This window comes from Scyliorhinus torazame, chromosome 10, assembly GCF_047496885.1.
Source record: "Scyliorhinus torazame isolate Kashiwa2021f chromosome 10, sScyTor2.1, whole genome shotgun sequence".
Classification (NCBI taxonomy): Eukaryota; Metazoa; Chordata; class Chondrichthyes; order Carcharhiniformes; family Scyliorhinidae; genus Scyliorhinus; species Scyliorhinus torazame.
The window spans coordinates 92,740,481-92,764,781 of record NC_092716.1 but is presented as its reverse complement, the minus strand read 5'-3'; the positions used below and the strand labels follow the sequence as shown (position 1 = coordinate 92,764,781).

General features: G+C 53.7%; 1 protein-coding gene across 2 annotated transcripts in view; it reads right to left on the bottom strand.

The window, feature by feature from the left end:
• LOC140430760 (probable D-lactate dehydrogenase, mitochondrial) overlaps positions 1–24,301 on the bottom strand; it is a 90,549-nt gene that overhangs the window by 29,325 nt on the left and 36,923 nt on the right. For both annotated transcript variants that reach the window (XM_072518439.1, XM_072518440.1), the window contains exons 6-7: positions 17,606–17,805; positions 3,715–3,843 (exon numbers count right to left, since the gene is read on the bottom strand). In XM_072518439.1, coding sequence (XP_072374540.1) covers positions 3,715–3,843; positions 17,606–17,805 — 329 coding nt within the window. The remainder of the gene's footprint in view (positions 1–3,714; positions 3,844–17,605; positions 17,806–24,301) is intronic.

Genomic DNA, 24,301 nt, shown 5'->3' with positions numbered 1-24,301 from the left:
CTGCCTTAGCAATAGAGCCATTGGCAATGGCACTTAGAGGGTCGAGGGGCTGGAAAGGGATTGTGCGGGTCGGGGTTGGGTACAGGGTTTTGCAGTTTGCGGACGACCTGTTGCTATATATTTCGGACCCATTGGGGGGCATTGGCAGAATTATGGGGATTTTTAAGGACTTTAGCCAGTTTTCCGAATACAAGCTGAACATGGAAAAGACCGAGGTGTTCCCAATTGAAACCAGGGGGCAGGACAGGAGGTTTGGAGGAGCTACCGTTCAAGATGGTGGGAGCGAGTTTCAGGTACTTGGACATTCAGGTGGCGAGGGGCTGGTCACAGCTGCATAAGTTGAATTTGGCGCGGTTGGTGGAGCAGATGAAGGGGGATTTTAAGAGGTGGGATGTGCTGCCATTGTTGTTTGCGGGATGGGTGAAGACGGTGAAGATGACGGTGCTGCCAAGGTTCTTGTTTGAATTTCAGAACCTCCCGATCTTTGTTCCGAAGTCATTTTTTAAAAAGGTCAATGCGTTGATCATAGAATCAAAGAATTTACAGTGCAGGAGGCCATTCAGTCCATAGCCTGCACCGGCCCTTGGAAAGAGCACCCTACCCACCCCAAGCCTCCACCCTATCCCCATAATCCAGTAACCCGACCTAACCTTTTTTGGACACTAAGGGAAAATTTAGCATGGTCTATCCATCTAACATGCATATCTTAGGACTGTGGGAGGAAACCGGAGCACCCAGAGGAAACCCATGCAGACACTGGGAGAAAGTGCAAACTCCAGACAGATAACCATCCGAGGCCAGAATTGAACCCGGGACCCTGGAGCTGTGAGGCAGCAGTGCTAACCACTGTGCCACCGCGTCGCCATATCTCGAGGTTTGTGTGGGCATGGAACGCCCCATGGGTCAAGAGGGTGTATTTGGAATGGGGGTGAGGAGGGGGAGGGTTGGCGTTGCTGAATATAATGAATTATTACTGGGCGGCTAACCTCGCTATGGTTAGGCAATGGGTAATGGGAGAGGGGTCGGTATGGAGGTGGATAGAGGCGGGTTCTTGCAGGGGAAAGAGTTTAGGAACATTATTGACTGCGCCTCTGTCATTCTTGCCGGCCAAGTACTCCGCAAGCCCAGTGGTGGTGTTGGCCTTGAGGGTATGGGGGCAGTGGAGGCAGCACCTGGGACTGGAGGGTGCCTCGGTTTGACACTGATTTGTGATAACCACAAGTTTGCACCGGGGGGGCTGGACGCAAGGTTTCGGGGGATTGAGCAGTTTGGGGATCTGTTCATAGGGGGCAGCTCTGCGAGCTTAGAGGACCTGGAGGAGGGATATGAGCTGCCCAGTGGGAATGGGTTCAGGTACTTACAAGTCTGGGATTTTGTGAGGAGGCAGGTGCGGCCTTTGGGGTTGCAAGATAAGGTGCTGTCGAGGGAGGGGATGGTGTCGGAAGTTTATAAGGAGCTGATGGACTGGGAGGGAGCCCCGATAGGAGATGTTAAACAGAAGTGGGAGGAGGAACTACGGGGTCAAGTGGAGGCCAGGATGTGGGAAGAGGCCCTGCAGCGGGTGAATGCATCCTTGTCGTGTGCAAGGCTCAGTATAAAGTAGTTCACAGGGTGCATATGATGGTGGCAAGGTGCGCCGAGAGATCTGTGAACCATGTCCAGAACCATGTTCTGGGCATGTCCGAAACTGAAGGGGTTCTGGCAGGGGTTTGTGGACGTAATGTCCAAGGTGTTGGGGGTAAAGGTGGTCCCGAGTCCAGAGATCTGTGAACCATGTCCAGAACCATGTTCTGGGCATGTCCGAAACTGAAGGGGTTCTGGCAGGGGTTTGCGGACGTAATGTCCAAGGTGTTGGGGGTAAAGGTGGTCCCGAGTCCAGAGGTAGCGATATTTGGGATGTCGGAAGACCCGAGAGTCCAGGTGGCGAGGGAGGCTGATATCTTGGCCTTTGCCTCCCTATTAGCCCAGAGACAGATTTTGCTTGGGTGGAGGGACTCAGAGCCGCTGAAAGCGGGGGTGTGGGTGAGTGACCTGGTGGAATTCCTGAGTTTGGAGAAGGTCAAGTGCGTCTTGAGAGGGTCAGTTGATAGGTTCACACGAAAGGGGAAGCTGTTTATTGACTTCTTTAATGAGGATTGAGGTGTCAGCAGATGGGAAAGGATGGGGAGTGTGCGGGTGCTGGTTATTTATTATGTTGTACAATTTTGCTTCTGCTCTTATTTGTTGAGGGGGGGGGAAGGGGGAGAAGGAGGGGGCTCCTTCACCATGGGGTGGCCTCCGATGGGGTCTGGCCCGCGATTGGGGCCCACCGATCAGCGGGTTGGCCTCTCCAGCCCCGGCCCTATCTTATTACCCGGCCGGCCCCTGAACCCCCACGCCATGTTACGTCGGGGCCGGCTCGTTGAGGAAGTCCCCCGCGCATGCACGGGTTGGCGCGGCGCCCAGTTGGTGCCGGGAAGGGAGGCTGGAGTGTCGTGAACCGCTCCAGCGCTGTGCTGACCCCCTATGTGGGCCAGAATCAGTAGTGCCCGCGCCCGTTTCGCACCGTCGTCTGCCTCCATTTCGGAGAATCCCGCCCTGTGCCTTTATCTCAATAAAACTGGAATATAAAGGGATGAAAATTATGATTGAGCAGTGCAAATCTCTGGTTAGACCCCAGCTGGAGTATTACATTCAGATCTGGGAACCACACCTACGCAAGGATATATTAGCCTTGAATAGGATGCAGTGCAGATTTACCAGTATTGCACCTAGACTAAAAAAGATTTCAAATACAAGTGCAGCCTGTATGGAATATTACTTATATAGAAGAGTACAGAATGATTTAATTGAAGTGTTTAAGATAATTAAAAGATTTAAATTCAAACTATTTCCTTTAATGGAAAAATCCAGACAAGGAGGCATTATCTCAAAATGAGAGCTAGGCCTCATGGATGGTGCAAGGAAGAACCTCTTCATGCAAAGGGTAATGGAAATTTGGAACTCTCTCTTCCCCAAAAAGCTGTTGAATTTGGGACAATTGAAATTTAAAAAAAAGATATATTATTGTTAAACAAAGATATCAAGGGTGACAGAACCAAAGCAGGCAGATGAGGTTAAGTTCAATATCAGCCACAATTAATTGATTGGCGGAACAGGCTTGAGGGGCTGGTCCTATGTTCCTCTGAATGACAAAACAATGTTAGAAATGGAAGTTTTTAGAGTTTGGTGCTCTATAACCTTGGAATCAAGATAATAAAGGTTTCAAAAGGTGGTCACGAAACACCCAGCAAAGGGTCCTCACTCTGAATTTACACTGCAATTTAGCACTGATGTTAAGTGCAACTCACTTCACAGCAGTGTGAAAACATGCAGTGTAAATGCACAATGAAATGGCAGAGATTCTGATAAGGTGCTTGGTAGAAAGGAGAAGTCTGAACCTTTTCCAATTCCATTTTCTGTTCTTATAGTCGAGACAATGGATGCCATTTCTGCCTTGTGTACAAAGGCCATTTATGGTCATTCATCTCACATCGCTTCTCTTTAATGTTGCTGACATTTTTTTCTGATCTTGTCTGATTTGTCAGTGAAATAAAATGATGGAGGTAAAGTGGCCATGTCAGGGTCAATGGCTGCAAAAAAAGAAATTCAACTTGTGCAAATGGGGTGAGTGTGGAAAGAGATAGAGAGAGGAAATAGAGAGAGGAAAGTTCCTAAAAGAGATTGGGAGCCTACCTGTGGCCTCAATCTGTTCTTCCACCCCTTTTTCAGTGCCATGAAATTCCAGGAATAATGTTGATGAGACAGTATAGCTCAGTTTGCTGTATTTGTTGAAGGCATCCATCATCACATCGTCCAGAAACTCTGAGGAATAGACATTTGTACACCAAGGTAAGTTGTTGTTGTGGTCCAATTGTTTGAACACAGTTACTGTTCTGTATGCCAGACCTAACCAGCATATTCAACAATGCAGCAGTCATTTCCAAACAAAAACCTACCTTGTGAAGATCATTTGCTGTTCACTGTGCCTGGGGTACTTTTCCATTCCTGCTCCATTTTATCTGGAGTAAAGTGATGCTGCTGCTTTTTTTTTTAAAAAGATAATTTATCATCAAAATAGAAGATACTGATTTGGCGACATTGTTGTAAAAAATGTTTCACATAAAAAGTGAATTGATATCCAAACAAGTTGGCAAAGGAGTTAATGGGGAGAGATAGAGAAACACTGGCACAGAAGGCGGTATTGGAAAAGGCAAAGCTCAAGGCGCGATCCTCCGGCCACACTGCGCTGGAAAAGCACCTCGCCTCGGCGCAGCATGGCCGGTGAAAGTCAGGAAACCCCATTCCCGGGATCTACTCGTCTCGCAAGATTTTACACAATCTCGCAAGATGTTGCAAGGGGAATCCCGCCCATTATGGACGGGATCACTTTTTAGCAAATCTGCACATTAGAGCGAGGCAGTAAGCCTTACTCTGAAGTGCAGATTCGTGAGGTACCTGAGGCTTTGGGATTCAAGCCCTTCACCTCGGGGACCTCAGGCGAGTGCCATTTGGTACTGGTCGCCACAAATGAGGACCGGATGGAACGGCACTCCTGAGGGTATCCAAGGTGATCAGAGGCACCAGTTACATGCCCTTTGGGCAGGGTGGTGCCCTGGCACTGCTGGTGCCATCCATGCACCCTGGCAGTGTCACCTGGATGCCAGCCTGACACTGATGTGCTCAGGTGGCACTGCCACCTGGCAGGGGCATTGCAAGGTTGGCACTGCCAAGGTGTCAGGCTGGCATTTTTTTCACGTGCGTGATCTAGCCTGAGAAACCCTGCCAGGTCACCCCCCCCCCCGATTTTGGGGTGCCCGAGTCCCTCCATTCTAACAAGATCCGTCTCTGGGGTACCAGGGAGGCAAAGGCCAAGACATCGGCCTCTCTCGCCCCCTGGACTCCTGGGTCTTCCGACACACCAAAAATCGTCACCTCTGGACTTGGGACCACCTTCACCTTCAGAACCTCCGACATAACCCCTGCTATGATTCCCCTAAGCTTTGGACATGCCCAGAACATGTGGACATGGTTCGCAGGCCCACCTACGCACCACCCACACCTATCCTCCGCCCCTTCAAAAATACCTGCTCATCCTGGCCACAGTCATATGTGCCTTGTGGACCACCTTAAACTGGATAAGGCTGAGCATAGTGCACAATGAAGATGCATTAACTCTCCTCAGGGCATTCTCCCACAACCCAGCCCAACTGTGGCCCAGCCCAGCCTCCAACTCCATACCCAACTCTTCCTCCCACTTACGCTTCACTTCCCCTATCGGGGCTCCCTCCCAGTCCATCAGTTCCTTATAAATTTACGACACCTTCCCTCCCCTCCCCGCGTTCTTGACACCACCTTATCTTGTAGTCCCTGCGGTGACAGGTGCGGAAAGGTTGATACCTGTCTCCGAACAAAGTCCCTCACCTGGCAAATATCAGACGGGCAGCTAAATTTCCTCCTCCAACTCCTCCAAGTACAGAAAGCCGCCGTCGATGAACAAATCCCCAAACCATTTGATCCCCGCCTGTTGCCACCCCCGAAACCCCCATCCAGCCCACCCCCCGGAACAAAGCCTTAGTGTTGGGTGGGGTTACTGGGTTATGGGGATAGGGTGGAGGTGTTGACCTTGGGTAGGATGCTCTTCCCAAGAGCCGGTGCAGACTCGATGGGCCGAATGGCCTCCTTCTGCACTGTAGATTCTATGATAATCTATGAAACCGATGATTGCCACTTATCGGTGCCCAAACTGAAGCCCCCTCTAGCCCAGGTGCTACCGCCACTACCCCCACAGCCTCGGGGCCGCCACCACTACCAGGCTTGTGGAGTGCCTGGCGGGCGAGAAAGGCAGAGGCACTGTTAACAATGCCCCCAAACTCATGTCCTCACGAGGCTGCCTCCATCTGCTCCCATTCCGATCCATCCCACACAACCCATTTCCTGACCATCGCTCTATTTGCCACCCAGTAGTAATTCATGAAGTTCGGAAGAGCCCCCCCCCATTCGTCCCCGCTTCTTCATCGGCGGTGTTTTACCCGCCCGCACAAATCCTGAAATCACCGCATTCACCCTCCTAAAAAAGGCCTAGGGAATAAAAATCGGGAGGTTCTGGAACACAAACAAGAGCCTCGGCGGGAGCGTCGTCTTCACTGTTTGAACTCTCCCCGACAGTGACAACGGTAGCGCATCCCACCTCCTAAAGTCCCCCTTCATCTGCTCTACCAACCGAGCCAAATTCATCTTCTGCAGCTGCTCCCACCTCCGCGCCACCTGAATGCCCAAGTACCGAAAGCTCCCCCTCACCACCTTAAACAGTATCTCCCCCAATCTCTTCTACTGTCCCCTCGCCTGGATCGGAAAAACCTCGCTCTTCCCCATGTTCAATTTATACCCCGAGAACCGGTCAAATTCCTCTAAGATCCCCTGAATCCCCTAATACATTCCAGCGGGTCCGAAATGTACAGCATAAAGTCGTCCGCATAAAACGAGACTCTGTGCTCCACCCCCCCCACCACCCCCCCACCCACCCCCGTACTATCCCCTGCCAGTCCTTTGACGCTCTCAACGCCATCGCCAGTGGCTCTATAGCCAAGGCAAAATGCAATGGGAAGAGCGGACACCCCTGCCTCACCCCCTGATGCAGCCTGAAATAATCCGAGCTCACCCGGTCTGTCCGCACACTCGCTACCAGTGCTTGGTACAGTAACCGGACCCAATCCACAAATCCCTGTCCAAACCCAAACCGCCCCAGAACCACCCACAGATAGTCCCACTCCACCCAATCAAAGGCCTTCTCCCTGTCCATGGCGACCACCATCTCCAACTCCATCTCCCGTCCCTCGGGGGCATCATTATCACATTCAATAAGTTTCTAATGTTGGCCGACAGATGCTTACCCGTCATGAACCCCGCTTGGTCTTCCCCTACCACCCCTGGCACACAATCCTCAATGCCAAGATCTTGGCCAATAACTTGGTGTCCACATTTAATAGTGAGATCGGCCTATAGAACCCACACTGCTCCGGATTCTTGTCCCTCTTTAAAATCAAGGAAATTGAGGCCTGCGATAACGTCGGGGGGAGCACCCCCAGCTCCCTCGCGTCATTAAATGCCCTCACCAGCAGAAGCCCCAGGACCCCCAAAAACCTTTGTAAAACTCTACTGGAAACTCATCCGGGCCCGGGGCCTTGCCCGTCTGCATCGCCTTAAGCCCCTCCATCAGCTCTACCAGCCCAATGGGGGCCCCAAGCCCCTCCACCAGGTCCTCCCCCTCCCTCGGAAACTCCAACCCCTCCAAAAAATGCCTCATTCCCTCCACCCCGGCCAGAGGTTCTGACTCATACAGCCTCTTGAAGAAATCCCCAAACACCCCATTCACCCCCACCGGGCCCAAGACCGTGATCCCCCCCCCACCTGTCCTTCACCTTCCCAATCTCCCTTGCTGCCTCCTGTTTCCTCAATTGATGCGCCAGCATCCTGCTCACCTTCTCCACATATTCATAGACCACCCCCTTCGCCCTCAACTGCCCTACCATCTTCCCCGTGGATAAAAGCCCAAACTCCACCTACAAATCTGCCGCTCCATTAACAGCCTCGCCTCTGGGGCCTCGAATCCTCCTGTTAATCTGCAAAATCTCCTCCACTAGCCTCTCCAACTCCGCCCGCTCCGCTTTCTCCCTGTGCGCCCGTATCGAACTAAACTCTCCCCATACCACTGCCTTCAATGCCTCCCACAACGTGGCCGCTGAAATGTGTTCCGTGTCGTTCAGCTCCACATATCCCCGAATGGCCGCCCTCACCCGCTCACAAACCTCCTCATCCGGCAAAAGCCCCACATCCAACCTCCACTGCGGGTGCTGACTCCCTCCCCTGTGATGCACGATCAATGACCACTAAAGCGAGGTTGTAGTCCAACTGAAGGCTTTAATAAGCTAGATGTTTCCCCCAGCAGCTCAGGTACAGAATGAAGGCTGCTGGGGCGGCACGGGCTCTTGTACCCCGCCTAGCAGGACGGAGCTACCATACAGCTTGACCAATAGGAAGCATACAATGTCTACCAATGGTGTTCCAGCATTACCAGGTACCGTAATACCTCTACACAGACTACCACATTCACCCCCTGTTAAAAAAGAGTCCGGCGGGGGTGGTGGCCTGATACTACAAACATGGAAACGTGGTAGAATCAGTTATGGAGGTACCGTAATACCTCCGTACAGCGTTTTGTAACTATTTACAATTCTATTAACTATTTACAATTTATGATTTAAATTTACAATTTAAAATGAAGCAATCAGTCGATCGGGGGCCCTGGTCGTCTTCTGTGATCGTCGGAGCTTCGGTGGTGACTCCGGTGTAGGCTCGGGCGTCTGTGACTCCGGGATCTCTGTGGCAGCTTCGACACCCCTAGATGGCGCTGGTGAGGAAAACGGTTGACCTGGGAAGGGAGCGCCTGCGGGGTGCGTCGGTGGGTGGGTGGGGGGGCCTAGACGGGGCCGGCTGAAGGACCGATCCTCCTGTAAGGTGCCCTGGTGGAGGGGAGGGTGGGACTGGTGGCTGGTGTGTGCGTGGGGCTCCGGCGGGCGCCAGGTCTCATAGGGAGACCGTATCTTGTCGGCCGTCGGGGTACGCCACGTAGGCATACTGGGGGTTAGCATGGAGAAGATGGACCCTCTCGACCAACGGGTCCGACTTGTACGCCCGCACGTGTTTTTGGAGCAGGATGGGTCCGAGAGCTTCCAGCCAGGTCGGGAGCAAGGTCCCAGAGGAGGACTTCCTGGGGAACACAAGGAGACGTTTGTGAGGTGTCTGGTTGGTTGTGGTACAAAGCAGTGACCGGATGGGGTGGAGGGCATCCGGGAGGACTTCCTGCCAGCGGGAGACCGGGAGATTCCTGGACCGTAGGGCCAGTAGGACGGTCTTCCAGACCGTTCCGTTCTCCCTCTCTACCTGTCCGTTACCCCGGGGGTTGTAACTGGTCGTCCTGCTCGAGGCGATGGCCTTGCTGAGCAGGAATTGACGCAGTTCGTCGCTCATAAAGGAGGACCCCCTATCACTATGTATGTAAGCAGGGAACCCGAACAGTGCAAAGATGCTATGGAGGGCCTTGATGACGGTGGTTGCGATCATGTCGGGGCAGGGGATGGCGAATGGGAACCGGGAGTACTCGTCAATCACGTTCAGGAAGTACGTGTTGCGGTCGGTGGAGGGGATGGGGCCTTTGAAGTACATGCTGAGGCGTTGAAAGGGATGGGAAGCCTTTATCAGGTGCGCTTTCTCTGGCCGGTAGAAGTGCGGTTTGCACTCCGCGCAGATTTGGCAGTCCCTGGTGGCTGTCCTGACCTCCTCAATGGAGTAGGGCAGGTTGCGGGTCTTGATAAAGTGGAAAAAGCGAGTGACCCCCCGGTGGCAGCGGTCCTCGTGGAGGGCTCAGAGGCGGTCCACTTGTGCGGTGGCACATGTGCCGCGGGGACAGGGCATCAGGAGGCTCGTTTAGCTTCCCGGGACGATACAAAATCTCGTAGTTGTAGGTGGAGAGTTCGATCCTCCACCGCAAGATCTTATCGTTTTTTATCTTGCCCCGCTGTGCATTATCGAACATGAAAGCAACCGACCATTGGTCAGTGAGGAGAGTGAATCTCCTGCCGGCCAGGTAATGCCTCCAATGTCGCACAGCTTCTACTATGGTCTGGGCCTCCTTTACGACTGAGGAGTGGCGGATTTCGGAGTCATGGAGGGTACATGGGAAGAAGGCCACGGGCCTGCCCGCTTGGTTGAGGGTGGCCGCCAGAGCTACGTCAGACGCGTCGCTCTCGACTTGGAAAGGGAAGGACTCGTCGGTGGCGTGCATCATGGACTTTGCAATGTCCGTTTTGATGCGGCTGCAGGCCTGGCGGGCCTCTATCATAAGAACATAAGAACTAGGAGCAGGAGTAGGCCATCTGGCCCCTCGAGCCTGCTCCACCATTCAATGAGATCATGGCTGATCTTTTGTGGACTCAGCTCCACTTTCCGGCCCGAACACCATAACCCTTAATCCCTTTATTCTTCAAAAAACTATCTATCTTTATCTTAAAAACATTTAATGAAGGAGCCTCTACTGCTTCACTGGGCAAGGAATTCCATAGATTCACAACCCTTTGGGTGAAGAAGTTCCTCCTAAACTCAGTCCTAAATCTACTTCCCCTTATTTTGAGGCTATGCCCCCTAGTTCTGCTTTCACCCGCCAGTGGAAACAACCTGCCCGCATCTATCCTATCTATTCCCTTCATAATCTTATATGTTTCTATAAGATCCCCCCTCATCCTTCTAAATTCCAACGAGTACAGTCCCAGACTACTCAACCTCTCCTCGTAATCCAACCCCTTCAGCTCTGGGATTAACCTAGATCAACAGGGGAAAAGCTGTGGATTGGATCAGGGGACGGGCCTTGTCCGCATAGTTGGGGACCCACTGGGCGTAGTAACTGAAAAACCCTAGGCAGCACTTCAGGGCCTTGGAGCAGTGAGGGAGTGGGAACTCCATAAGGGGGCGCATGCGCTCAGGGTCGGGGCCTTTAACTCCATTTTGCACTACGTAGCCGAGGATGGCTAGGCGGTCGGTGCTAAACACGCATTTATCCTTGTTGTATGTAAGGTTAAGGATCTTTGCGGTCTGGAGCAATTTTCGGAGGTTGGTGTCGTGGTCCTGCTGGTCGTGGCCGCAGATGGTGACATTATCGAGATACGGGAATGTTGCCCATAAACTGTACCGGTCAACCATTCGGTCCATCTCGCGCTGGAAGACCGAGACCCCGTTGGTGACACCGAATGGAACCATGAAGAAGTGATAGAGCCGCCCATCTGCCTCGAAAGCAGTGTATTTGCGGTCACTAGTGCGGATGGGGAGCTGGTGGTAGGCGGACTTAAGATCCACCGTGGAGAAGACCTTGTAATGCGCGATCCTGTTTACCAGGTCAGGTATGTGGGGGAGAGGGTGCGCGTCCAGCTGCGTAAACCTGTTGATGGTCTGACTGCAGTCGTGACGATCCTATGCTTCTCCCCGATCTTTAACACCACTACTTGAGCTCTCCAGGGACTGTTGCTAGCTTCAATGACTCCTTCCCTCAGTAGCCTTTGGACCTCTGACCTAATAAAGATCCGGGCCGGGATTCTTCCCTACCCGGCAGGGCGGGGGAATCCGGCGTAATGGAGTGGCGGGAACCACTCCGGCGTTGGGCCAAGCCCTCACCTTGAGGGGCTAGGCCCACACCGGAGTGATTTCCGCCCCGCCGGCTGGCGAGAAAGGCCTTTGGCGCCATGCCAGCCGGCACCGAAAGGGCTTCGCCGGGCGACGCATGCGCGAGAGCGTCAGCGACCGCTCACGGCATCCCCGCGCATGTGCAGTGGAGGGGGTCTCTTTCACCTCCGCCATAGTGAAGACCATGGCGAAGGCGGAAGAAAAAGAGTGCCCACACGGCACAGGCCCGCCCGCCGATTGGTGGGCCCTGATCGCGGGCCAGGCCACCGTGGGGGTACCCCCCGGGGCCAGATCGCCCCCCCCCCCCCCCCCGGACCCCGCCCGCGCCGTCTGCTCCCGCTGGTAAGGTAGGTGGTTCAATCCACGCCGGCTGGCAGGGTTGACAGCGGCAGGACTTCGGCCCATCGCGGGCCGGAGAATCGCCGGGGGGAGCCCGCCAACCGGTGCGGCGCGATTCCCACCCCCGCCGATTCTCTGGTAGCGGAGAATTCAGGACACGGCGGGGGCGAGATTCACGCCAGCCCCCGGCGATTCTCCGACCTGGCCGGGGGGGGGTGGGGGGGGGGGTCGGAGAATTGCGCCCCCGGTCCTGGGCACTGTAGCGTCTGCTCCTGGCGACGGGTTTGCAATCCGGGGTGAGGTTCGCAAAGAGGGAAGGCGGATCGACCTTGAGGGTTGCGAGGTTGCAGACAGTGAGGGGGGTATAGGGCCGCCGAATTTGAAAGTTAGACTTTGGAGATTACACTGGAAGTCTGAACCTAGGAGTGTAGCCGCGCAGAGGTGGGGAAAGATGTAATTTTTAAACTCCCTTCCCTGGACTGTGAAGTTTGCTACACAAAACACCTTTATCTCTACTGAGTGGGAACCGGAGCCCAGGAAAATTTTTTGATTAACGGGGTGGACGAGGAGGGAACAGCGCCTTACCGTGTCGGGGTGTATGAAGCTCTCCGTGTTCCCAGAGTCGATTAAGCAGGACGTCTCGTGCCCGTTGATAAGTACAGTCGTTGTAGTAGTTGAGAGTGTTCGAGGCCGGGACTGATCCAGAGTCACCGAGGCAAATCGCAGCAGTTGAGTGTTCTCTTCGGGCGGTGTGTGGTCAGCCGAGCTGGGGTCCTGGGGGTCCATCCAAGATGGGGGCTCCCATTGGTCGCACATGACTGGAGGGGCACAAAATGGCGGTGCCCATCCATCTAACGTGGCGTCCGTGGGACAAGATGGCGGCGCCCGGGAGCCGCACGAGGCCCTGGAGTAGGAGGATGGCGGCGCCCGCTGGCCGCACGGGGACCGTGGTTAGGTTTGTGGTGGCGGTCCGCATTCACCACCGGAGACCACGGCAACCGCACGGGCCTGGCATACCACCAGGAAACGGCCCTTTTTACCACATCCCTTGCAGGTGGATGCGCGGGCCGGGCAGTGCTGGCGGGGGTGCTTGGCCTGCCCGCAAAAGTAGCAGCGGGGCCCCCCAGGGGTTGCCAGGCCGCCTTGCAGCACAGGCTTGTGGGGGGATGGGGGATGTCTCGGGGTCGGCTGCGGAGGGGTTCCACGCTGCCCAGGGGGCTGCCGCGCGGTCGGGAACGTAAGCGCGGGCATTTCTGGAGGCCACGTCCAGAGAGCCGGCAAGGGCCCGTGCCTCCTTGAGGCCCAGGGTGTCTTTTTCCAGCAATCGCTGGCGGATCTAGGAGGACAGCATACCTGCCACGAAAGCGTCCCGGATCTAGAGTTCTGTGTGGTCGCTCGCCAAAACATGCGGGCAGCTGCAGTTTCTCCCCAACACCAGGAGCGCACGGTAGAATGCTTCTAGCGATTCCCCAGGGATTTGTTGCCTCGTTGCTAGCAGATGTTGGGTGTAGACCTGGTTTACTGGGTGTATATAATGTCCTTTTAGCAGCTCTATTGCCGCATTGAAGTCTTCCACGTCCTCGATGAGGGTGTAAATTTCCAGGCTCTCCCTCGAGTGCAGGACTTGCATTTTCTGCTCTCCTGTGGGTGTGTTTTCAGCCGTTCCGAGATATCCTTTAAAACACGCCAGCCAGTGCTTGAAGATTGCTGCTGAGTTCGCCGCGTGGGGGCTGAGTTGCAGACACACCGGCTTGATTCGGAGCTCCATCCTTTTAAATCTGGCTTATTAAATTGATGCACGATCAATGACCACTAAAGCGAGGTTGTAGTCCAACTGAAGGCTTTAATAAGCTAGATGTTTCCCCCAGCAGCTCAGGTACAGAATGAAGGCTGCTGGGGCAGCACAGGCTCTTATACCCCGCCTAGCAGGGCGGAGCTACCATACAGCTTGACCAATAGGAAGCATACAATATCTACCAATGGTGTTCCAGCATTACCAGGTACCGTAATACCTCTACACAGACTACCACACCCTGTTTACCCGCAAGTCCACCCAGTGCGGCACATGGTCCGACACTACAAATGCCAAATACTTTGAACCAACCACCCCGCCAACAACGTCCTATCCATCAAGAAAGAATCGATTCGGGAGTACACCCTGTGCACATGGGAGAAACCGAAAATCCCTCGCCCTATCGCCCTCGGCCTATCAAACCTCAAAGGATCCCTCTCCCTACCATGTGTTCCATAAACCCCCTCAGCTCCTTCGCTACCGTCGACATTCTCCCTGACCTCGGACTCGACTGATCCACCCTTGGATCCAGAACCGTATTAAAGTCCCCTTCCATTATCAACTGATGAGAGTCCAGGTCTGGGATCTTCCCCAGCACACGCCTCATGAACTCCACATCGTCCCAGTTCGGAGCATATATATTCACCAATACCATGGACAGCCCTTCCAATTTCCCACCATCATAACATACCTCCCCCCAGAGTCTCCGACTATATTCCCTACTTCAAAAGTTACCCGTTTATTAATCAATATTGCTACCCCCCTCATCTTTGAGTCTAATACAGAATGAAATACCTGTCCTACCCACCCGTTCAGCATGGTAGCAGTGGTTAGCATTGTTGCTTCAAAATGCCAAGGTCCCAGGTTCGATTTCCGGCTTGGATCACTGTCTGTGCGGAGTCTGCATGTTCTCCCTGTGTCTTCGTGGGTTTCCTCCGGGAGCTCCAGTTTCCTCCCGCAAGTCCCGAAAGATGTGCTGTTAGGTAATTTGGACATTCTGAATTCTCCCTCTGTGTACCCGAACAGGCACCGGAATGTGGCGACTAGAGGTTTTTCACAGTAACTTCATTGCAGTGTTAATGTAAGCCTACTTGAGACAATAAAGATTATTATTAAATTTCCGAAGCCAAGTATGATCCCCAATCATCAAGTGTATTTCATGTAAAAAAGCCACGTCCGCCTTTATACAGATGTGTGACTGCAACTCTTCCTCCCACTGAGCGAGCCCTCTTAACCGGCCCATTCAACGCACTCCCATTCCATGTGATCAGCCTGGTCGCCCCCCCCACCAGCCCCCCTTTGCCCCCCAGGCCGATCAACCATATCCCCTCCTGGGCCAGCCTCCAGCCCGCGTCCCGCATCTCCTCAGGCCTGCCCTCGGATGTCCACCGCCATCGACCCTCCCCTTACCACATTTCAAAAGCCCCACTCTGTCCCCCCACCACGAAACACCTATAGGTGTGCCGGGTACAGCATTCCGAAACCCACTCTCCTCTTGGCCGGCTCTGCAACCAGGTCTGGTACACTCGCAGCTCGTTACCCTCCCAGGTACATCGCCTCGTCTGCCTGGCCCACCTCAGGATCCGCTCCTTATCCAGGAACCGGTGCAGCAGCACCACCATCGCCCTCGGCGGCTCGTCCCTCTGCAGCTTCCTCATCAACGCCCTGTGTGCCCGGTCCACCTCTAGGGTCGTTCAAAGATCCCCCTCTCCCAAGCAACTTCTCGAACATCCGAGCCGGCACCCACTCCCTCGTTGCCCTCTAGCAGCCCTGGGATCGTCAGGTTCTGTCTCCGGGACCGGTTCTCCAAGTCCTCCACCTTCTCTTGCTGCTGCCTCTGAGTATCCGGCATCACCCCCAACTCGGCCGCCATCGAGATAAGCTGCTCCTTGCACTCCCCCACCATCTCCTCCACCTTCTGCATCGCCTGGCTCTGGGCCTCCAACCTCGTTTCCAGGTGGTCGATCCCTGCCTTAATCGGATCCACCACCTTCGCCAGGTCTTCCAGATTCTCCTTCCTCTGCTGGGTGAACTTCTCATTGAAGAAGCCGTCGACCATTGAGATGGTAGGGTTGATCCCCGACTCTCCGCCATCTTCCCCTGTCGCAGGTACAGCTACTCACTCCAACTGCTTCTTTCTTTAAAGACCATGGCTGGTCTACGAATCCATCCACCAGTGGGACACCCTCTCTTTCCCCTCCTGCACCTTTTTTGCTCAATACATCCACCGATAACCGGGGAAAAGGTCCAACAATACCACCATGCACCATGAATGGGAGCCACCAAATGTGTGACCACTCATTCCATGGCTGCCACCGGAAGTCGTCGAGGGTTTTATTTCTGGGCCTCGGAGATCAGGATGTCATTCAAAAATGGCGCCCCGATCTCTCGTTACAATGGGGAGTTCCAGCGAGCGGAGATCCCCATTGTAAAAAACAGGGCTATGTGCGGCGTCCGCCGCGCGTTCCCCGTTTAGGCCCCTCATTCAAAGCGAGTCGCCTTAAATAGCCATGTGTTCTCGGCACTGCGAGTGCCGGTAAAGACACAGATAAATGCGCTCGCTCGGGAACATTATTCCCTTTTGGGAAGATCGTGCCCACAGGGTTAGTTCTCAATTTAATGAAGGGCCCAATTTGAACCAGTGTGGCGAATAGAAATGAAGACGCCTCAATTGCCTGCCGTCTTATTTAAAAAAATTGAGGTGGTACATCACCAAAGTGAGAGTGGATGGAGAATTGTTTTTTCATTTGTTCATGGGATGTGGGCATCATTGGCTGGGCCAAACAATTTATTGTTTGTCCCTTGAACTGAGTGGGCATTTTAAGAATTAACCACATTGCCGTGGTTCTGGTATCACATATAAGCCAGACTAGGTGAGAACAGCAGATTTCCTTCCTTAAAGGACATCAATGAACCGGATGGGTTTTTACGATAATCAATAGTGGTTTCATGGTCATCATTAGACTTCAATTCCAGACTTTTATTAATTCAGATTTCACCATCTGCTGTGGTAGGATTTGAACCTGGCTTCCCAGAGCGTTACCTTTGGGCTCTGGTTTGCTCGTCCAGTGACAATACCACTATGCCACTGCCCCCCTATCACATTGATTGTAAATTCCATTTTACATCGGTAACTAACGTCTTGGATTGAAAAGCAAGAGACATGTAGCTCCATCCAACTCAAAATCCAACTCTTTGTCAGGTGGACCATTAAAATTGTGCATTGTAGAGGCTCCTGAGATCACCACCCATCCTGCCCCCACATACAGGTTATAGTGCACCCATGCACAAGTTATATCTCACCCGTGTAAAAATCGAATCACACCCACATACAAGCCACAACACATCTGCGTATAAGTCATCCCTTACCCGTAAACAAGTCATACGTCGCCTGTACAAGTGTATAAACCGCATTATGCTCATGTAAAGGTCGTGCCGCACCGCATACAGACCATGGATGGGTCAAACCACTCCAGGATGAAAGATAAAGGGTTGGATTCTCCGATTTGAAGACTAAGTGCTGATGCCGGCGTGGGAACAGTGGATTTTACGCCAGAAGAAATGTTGTAAAAGCTGCACCGATCCTCCATCTGGTGGGGGGCTAGCAGGCATGCTGCATAAAGCCCCCAGCTTTACCTGCAGATACGGCCAGAGAATTTCCGAGTCGTGGTCGCGCATGCGCACGGCGGCAGCCTGCCACATACTGTCCCCCAGTAACCCCTCTCACCACCCCCGGACCACCCGCCACAAGTACCCCCAGCCCCCGCCAAAGACCCCCAGCCCGCGGAACGGCTTCCCCCCCCCCCGACTGTGGCGGCGCTGGGGTCAATCCGCAGCCGCCACGCCGGGTTCACGAAAAAAAATAGCATGAATGACCCACGCCATTGGGAATTCGGCCTATCGGGGGCGGAGCATCGGGGAGGGCCTCATGTGACGTCCTGAGGCCGTCCATACGGCATGCTTGTTTTCGAGGGGGCAGAGCATCGCAAAAGCGGCGCCACCCCTGATTTCAGCGCAAGCGAGGATTCTCGAGCCGATAGCCGAATGCGATTTTGGCGTCGGCGACCAGAGAATTCCGCTCATGGTAACTCATTGGTGCATTTATCCATCCTACTTATTTTGCAATTTGAAAATGACTGAAATCTCACTCATTCGCATCTTCTGTTTCTCACTCTTTTTATTAGTACTTTAGGTAGAACATTATATTTTAAATGCTGAGCTTACCTATCCTTGCTATGGGGATGCCACACTGTAATATTTGCACAGTGCAATCCACAGCTGCTTGTACTGTTGGGAATGAGCAGACTGCAGACACCACAGCTTCTGGGATTCCATAGAGACGCAGCGTGGTCTTGGTGATTATTCCCAGAGTTCCTTCAGAGCCAACGAAGAGATTGGTCAGGTTGTAACCAGCAGACGTCTTCCTGTAGCAGAGAGTATTATCATGTTTTATCCTTCATTAACTCAATGTCACGTTTCTCCGCGCTGGCCAAACATGTTGACAGACTGAACACTGTACCCGCACTGGGAAAGTAAAGGCTTTGAGTCGAGCGGGTACTCACTGTGACGACTCATTTGCTTCATTTACATGAGTTTGTTACACTCTGAGATCAGTCACTGATTGAAGCAAAACAAGTAAACACCTGAATTTATAAAGCAACTTTCAGCGGATCCCAAACCACTTCACAGCCAATGAGGTGCTTTTAAAGTGCAGCAAGAGTGCAATGTAGGAGACAGGATGGTAGAGCAAAGCCAGACTAACTGGAATGAAATAACTGATGGGGTGAACTGATTTTAGTTACTGTTTGTGGGATAAGTATCGGCCAAGATTGGGATGTTTTATGTTCACCCGAGTGAGTAGATGGGGCCTTGGTTTAGTGCCGCACGCAAAAGATAGTGCAGCACTCCCTCAGTACTGCACTGGCGTGTTGACCTACAGCACGTGCTCAGGTCTCTGGAATGGAGCGTGAACCACCAACTTAGCCACGGTTGATGTCCAAGTGATACTTTGAAACAAGGGGCCCAATCTAACCGAATTGCAAGAGTCCCGTGTCGAGCACGCTTAACGGGGTGGTTCCCTGCGCTCACAGCGCCGAGAAATACCACGCTATCTAATGTCCAACGGGGAATGCCCGACTGAGGCCGCACTTATAATAGAATGGACAGTACAGGAGGCCATTCGGCCCATCGTGTCTGCACCGGCCCTTGGCAAGAGCACCCGACCCAAGCCCACACCTCCACCCTATCCCCGTAACCCAACCTAACCTGCACATCTTTGGACTGTGGGAGAAAATGGGAGCACCCGGAGGAAACCCACGCAGACACAGGAAGAATTTGCAGACACTGCACAGACAGTGACCCAAGCTGGGAATCGAACCTGGTACCCTGGAGCTGTGAAGCAACTATGCTAATCACTGTGCTACCGTGTGCCATCCCATTTCCTGCACTGAGGAGCTCCGCTCGCTGGCACTCATCAGTGCAGGAGGAGATTGGGACCCCAGTTTTAAATGGCGCCCTGATCTCTTGACTCCACAACATGACCACCGGATCCCCCTAAAGCCCCAACTCAACTATGATGGGGTCCTCAGCTCCCTTGCATCCCATCTCACATGGGCAGGGCACCCTCGGGTGCAATCCCCAGCACGAGAAAATGCCAGCCTGGCACCTTGGCACTGCCGATCTGGCAATGACCAGCCAGTTGGCAGTGCCACCTGGGCACCTTGGTAGTGTCAGGCTCGCATCCAGGGGGAACTGCCAGCCTGGCACAGGATTCCGACCGCGACATCTCACAAAATCCCATTAGATTTTGCGAGGCATGCTCTGGTGGCGGCGATGTGCTGAGCGGATGCACATCAGCGGACCAACATAGCGAATTCCTTTGAGTTTTTGCCCCAAAAAGCCACCTAAAACTCCCCCAGGCATAAAAGGCACGAACAGCGACGAGGGAGAGGGAAGGTGCAGGCAAACAGCAGCTCAAAGAGACGACGAGAAGGCAGAAGTGGAGGAAAGGTTCAGGAGCAACGGGCAGAGAGACCAGCAGCCCCATAAGGCAGGGCAGAGGCCCAGGCGAACCAAGAGAGGGGAAGATCGGCGACCCGAACGGCAGAGCAGGAGCAGACAACAACATCCCCCCCTTATACAGAGGGATGGATGGAGGAGCGTTTAAAAAAAGGAACTGACCGCTATGAAGGAAGCAATCAAAATGGAGTTCCAGGTGGTGGTGTCGGAAGCGCACGATAGAGGACCTGGGACGGAAGGTGGAGGCCCAGGAGAAGACGATCCTGGACCTGGAGAACGCGTCAACGGACCAGAGCGACAAGATTGTGGCTCTGGAGGCCGAGGTGAAGAGGTTGGTATCGGCCCAGGGGAACTTAAAGGGGAAGGTCGAGGAACAGGAGAACAGGTCCACGCGGCAAAATGTCCGCATTGTGGGTCTGCCAGTGGGGATTGAGGGAAGGGACCCAGCTACATCGCCCAAATGCTGGGCAACTTAGTTGGGAGGGAAAGCTTTCCAAACCCCCCAGAACGTGACAGAGCACACTGGGCTCTGGCCTAAACACAAAACTGGGGAGCAGCTGAGAGCGATAATTGCAAAGTTGCACCGATACCAGGACCAGGAAAAGATCCTGAGGTGGGCCTGACAGACAAAGTTGGGCTCGTGGGAAGGGCACAGAATCAAGGTCTATCAAGACATTGGGGCGGACCTGGCAAAAAAGGGGGCCGAATTTAACAGAGCGAAATCGGCGCTCTACAAAAAAGGGTGAGATTTGACATGCTGTTCCCGCCAGACTCTGGGTAACATACCAGGGGAAGGAACATTACTTCGACACCCGGCGGAGGCTGCGAGTTCGTAAAAACGAACAACATGGAGGGAGAACGGACGCGGCAGCGGTGAAGGCAGCAGGGGGAGGAAAAAACAGAAGAAAGGGAACAAAAGTGGAGGACGGACCGAAAACAAGGACTGTAATGTGGACTATGTTTTTGCGCGGGACCATGCTGCCTTGTTTTCGCCTTTATTTTCAGTTTGAGTTGGGAAACAGGGAGAAGGGAGTGAGAATAGGGGAAGCAGGTAAGGGGGCAAGGTAGGGGATAGAGACGGGGAGGCAGAATGGGGCCTAGATCAGCACTGGGAGGGGAGCCACCGTACTAACGAGGAAGGCTAGCACGGGAAGACAGGCAGCAAGGGAGGCAGTGGCGCACCTCTCAGGGGAAACGGAGTGTCTGGCCAAGGGGGTGGGGGTGCAGGGCAGAAGGGGGGGGGGGGGGGGGAGTACACAGGGCGGGGGGGACAGAGAGAAGGAGGACAGGGAGGGGAAGGGGGAATGGAGACGGGGAAGACGCGCAGAACAGAAAGGGAACAAAGAGACAGGAATGGCTAGGCAGCAAGACAGACACAGGCCTCGGCAGGCATGGAACAGGGCAAGGAACCAAGATGGCACCGCAAGCAATCACTCGGGAGGGCGTCTGGGCAAAGAGAGACCCCGGAGTGCAGGGATGCACCCACGTGGCGTACACATAGTTGGCGGCCATGTTGGGTGCTCCCTGGATAAAGGGAAACCCCGGAACGCAGGGGCCCGACCTCATGGTGAGAGCGGCGATCCCGACCATTTTGGACGGCCCCCTAACAAAGGGAAACCCGGGAGTGCAGGTGCGCGTCCACCAGGTAAGTATGGTTGATCCCACAGGACCGGGGGGGGGGTGTCAGAAACCCCCACCAGGATAGTCACCTGGAATGTAAGGGACCTTGACGACCCAGTGAATAGTTCCAGAGTTTTCCCCAACCTGTGAAGGCTGGCATAGTCTTCCTACAGGAGACACACCTGAGGGAGAAGGACAGATTGCTGGTAAGGAAGGGCTGGGTGGGACAGACGAGGGCTAGGGGAATAGCCATACTGAACAGCAAGACAATGAGATTTACTGAGACCAGGACGACGATACGTCATGGTCAGCGGTGTCCTGGAAGGGACACAAATGGTGCTGGTAATTGTGCACGCTCCCAATTGTGACGACACAGAATTTATAAAAAAGACCATGGCAGAAATCCCCGACATCGACATACAGTGACTGACTATGGGGGGCAGCTTTACTGCATACAGGACCCACTGACCGATTGATCAAACCCCAGAACGGAGAAAAAGCCAGGTATGGCTAGGGAATTGGGAGCATTCATGGAGCAGATGGGGGCGGTGGACCCGTAGAGGTTCCTACACCCAGTAGAAAAGGAGTCCTCATTCTTTTCGCAGCTGTACAGTGTGTACACCTGCATCGACTTCTTTGCAGTGGGGAAATCGGTACTCCCAGGAATCATCGGAACAGAATATTCCGCGATCATCATCTCCGACCACACTCCATATTACATGGATGTGAGGTTGGAGATGGGCCATGCCCAGCGCCCCACATGGAGGCTGGACGCGGACCTCCTGGCCGACAAGGCCTTCTGCCAGAAAACATGTGGGCCACAGGCGATTATGTTAGTAACAACCAAAATGGGGAGGACTCACCCTCCACGTTTTAGGAGGCACTGAAGGCCGTGATTAGAGGAGAGATTATAGCCTACCAGGCATGCAGAGATAGGAAAGAGAGGGCAGCCAGGCAGCAGCTGGTCGACTCCATCTTGGAGGTTGACAGAAAGTATTCCGAGGCCACGACCGTAGAGCTGCTGGCAGAGAGGAAAAAGCTACTTTAACCTGCTATCCACCAGAAAAGCAGTGCACCAACTCCGCCAGATATGGGGGACTGGAAGCACCAATAGATCTGGGAGAAACCATGGAGAGCATCAGTTCCATGCAGGCTGGGAAGGCACCAGGACGCAGTGGGTTCCTAGAGACTCCTATGAAAAATTCGGGCCAGCCCTGACCCCACACCTATGGGTGTTCGTGGACTCGCCTTGCTCCCTACACTGGTGCAGGCCACAATCTCATTGATACCCTGTGGTAGTCACCACTGTTGTATTATATTGTATATACTGCACTGCATACGGGGGTATTACGGTAAGGCCCCTGTACTACAGGTACGGGGGTAGATCCCTGCCTGCTGGCTCCGCCCAGTAGGCGGAGTAGAAATGTGTGTGCTCTCCGAACTGCAGCCATTTCGGCAGCAGCTGTAGGAGGCCACACATCTCTGTGTAATAAAGCCTCGATTACTCTCTACTCTCGTCTCGTCGTAATTGACAGTGCATCATACACAAAAAAGACAAAGACCCGACGGAATGCGGATCATATAGACCCATTTTGCTGCTAAATGTAGATGCGAAAATACTCACAAAGTCTTGGCCAAAAGGTGCATACCAGAGGTGGTCGCAGAGGACCAAATGGGCTTTGTCAAGGGTAGGCAACTTACTCTAAACGTCAGGCGGTTGCTGAATGTGATAATGACCCCCCTTGGGGAGAGAACACCAGAGGTGAATGTCTCCCTGGATGCAGAAAAGGTTTTCGACAGGGTCGAACGGAAGTACCTCCTCGAGGTACTGGAATGGTTTGGGCTAGGAGCGGGATTCAGTGCCTTGGTGAGACTCCTGTACAACGCTCCCAAGGCGAGCGTTCGAACCAACACTACCAGCTCTGAATACTTCCAGCTACAAAGAGGCATAAGGCAAGGATGCCCGTTGTCTTATTCGCGCTAGCAATTGAACCCCTGCAGTGGTGAAAAGCTGGAAGGGCATCCAGAGAGGAGACAGAGAGCACAGAGTCTCACTCTATGCGGATGACCTGCTCCTGTATGTCTCAAAGCCACAGGAAGGACTGAAGGCAATCATGCAGATCCTGAAAGAGTTCGGAACCTTCTAGGGTTACAAACGCAACCTGGGCACAAATGAGGCATTTCCAGTGCACCCAAACAGGGGAGGCGCAGAGCTGGAGGGGCTCCTGTTTAAAATAGCCCCAAACAGATTCCGATACCTGGGGATCCAAATAGCCAGAGAGTGGACACAGATCCACAAGCAGAACCTGACCAGGCTAGTGGAGGAAGTTAAAAGGGACCTACAGAGGTGGGGCGCACCCCCATTCTCCCTGGCGGGGAGAGTGCAGACGATCAAGATGAACATGCTGCCGAGGTTCCTCTTCCTGTTTAGATCTATACCGATCTTCATCCCCAAGGACTTCTTCCAAAACGTAGACAGCTTAATCATGGCGTTTGTGTGGCGGGGTAAGAATCCGAGAGTTCCCAAATCAACACTGCAAAGGAGGAAAATCAAAGGTGGCCTGACATTACCAAACCTGCAGTACTACCACTGGGCAGCAACGGTGGAGAGTGAGGAGATGGGTGAACGAACTCAATTCAGAGTGGGTGCGGATGGAGGAGGCATCCTGCAAGGGGGCGATTCTCCGGGCCTTGGCTACAGAAGCACTCCCATCCCTCGGCAAAATACACATCAAGCCCAATGGTAGCGGCTACACTGAAAACATGGGCCCAATTAAGGCAGCACTTTGGGCTGACTAGGATGTCCCCCATCTGCAGCAACCACAGATTCCCCCCAGTCATGCGAGATACCACCTTTAAGAAATGGAGACGGGACGGGGGCACGCTGACAGTTAGGGACTTTTACATAGGGCACAGACTGGCGACACTGGGCGAACTGACGGAGGAATGGGAACTGCCGACAGGACAGCAAATGAGACAACTGCAAATAAAGCACTTTCTCCGCAAAGAGACAGTCGGGTACCCCTGGGCCCCGGAGACCACACTATTAGAGGACCTGATAAATACAGACAGTAAAGAAGGGGGACTCTGTGGGAAAATGTATGGACGACTACTGGACAGAGTCCGAACACCACTGGATGAGATCAGACGAAAATGGGAGAACGAACTGGGGACAAAAGTGGGGTGGGGACTCTGGAGCGAAGCACTGATCAGGGCCAATTCCACCTCCTCCTGCGCAAGGCTCAGCCTCATGGCGTTCAAAGTGGTGCACAGAGCACACCT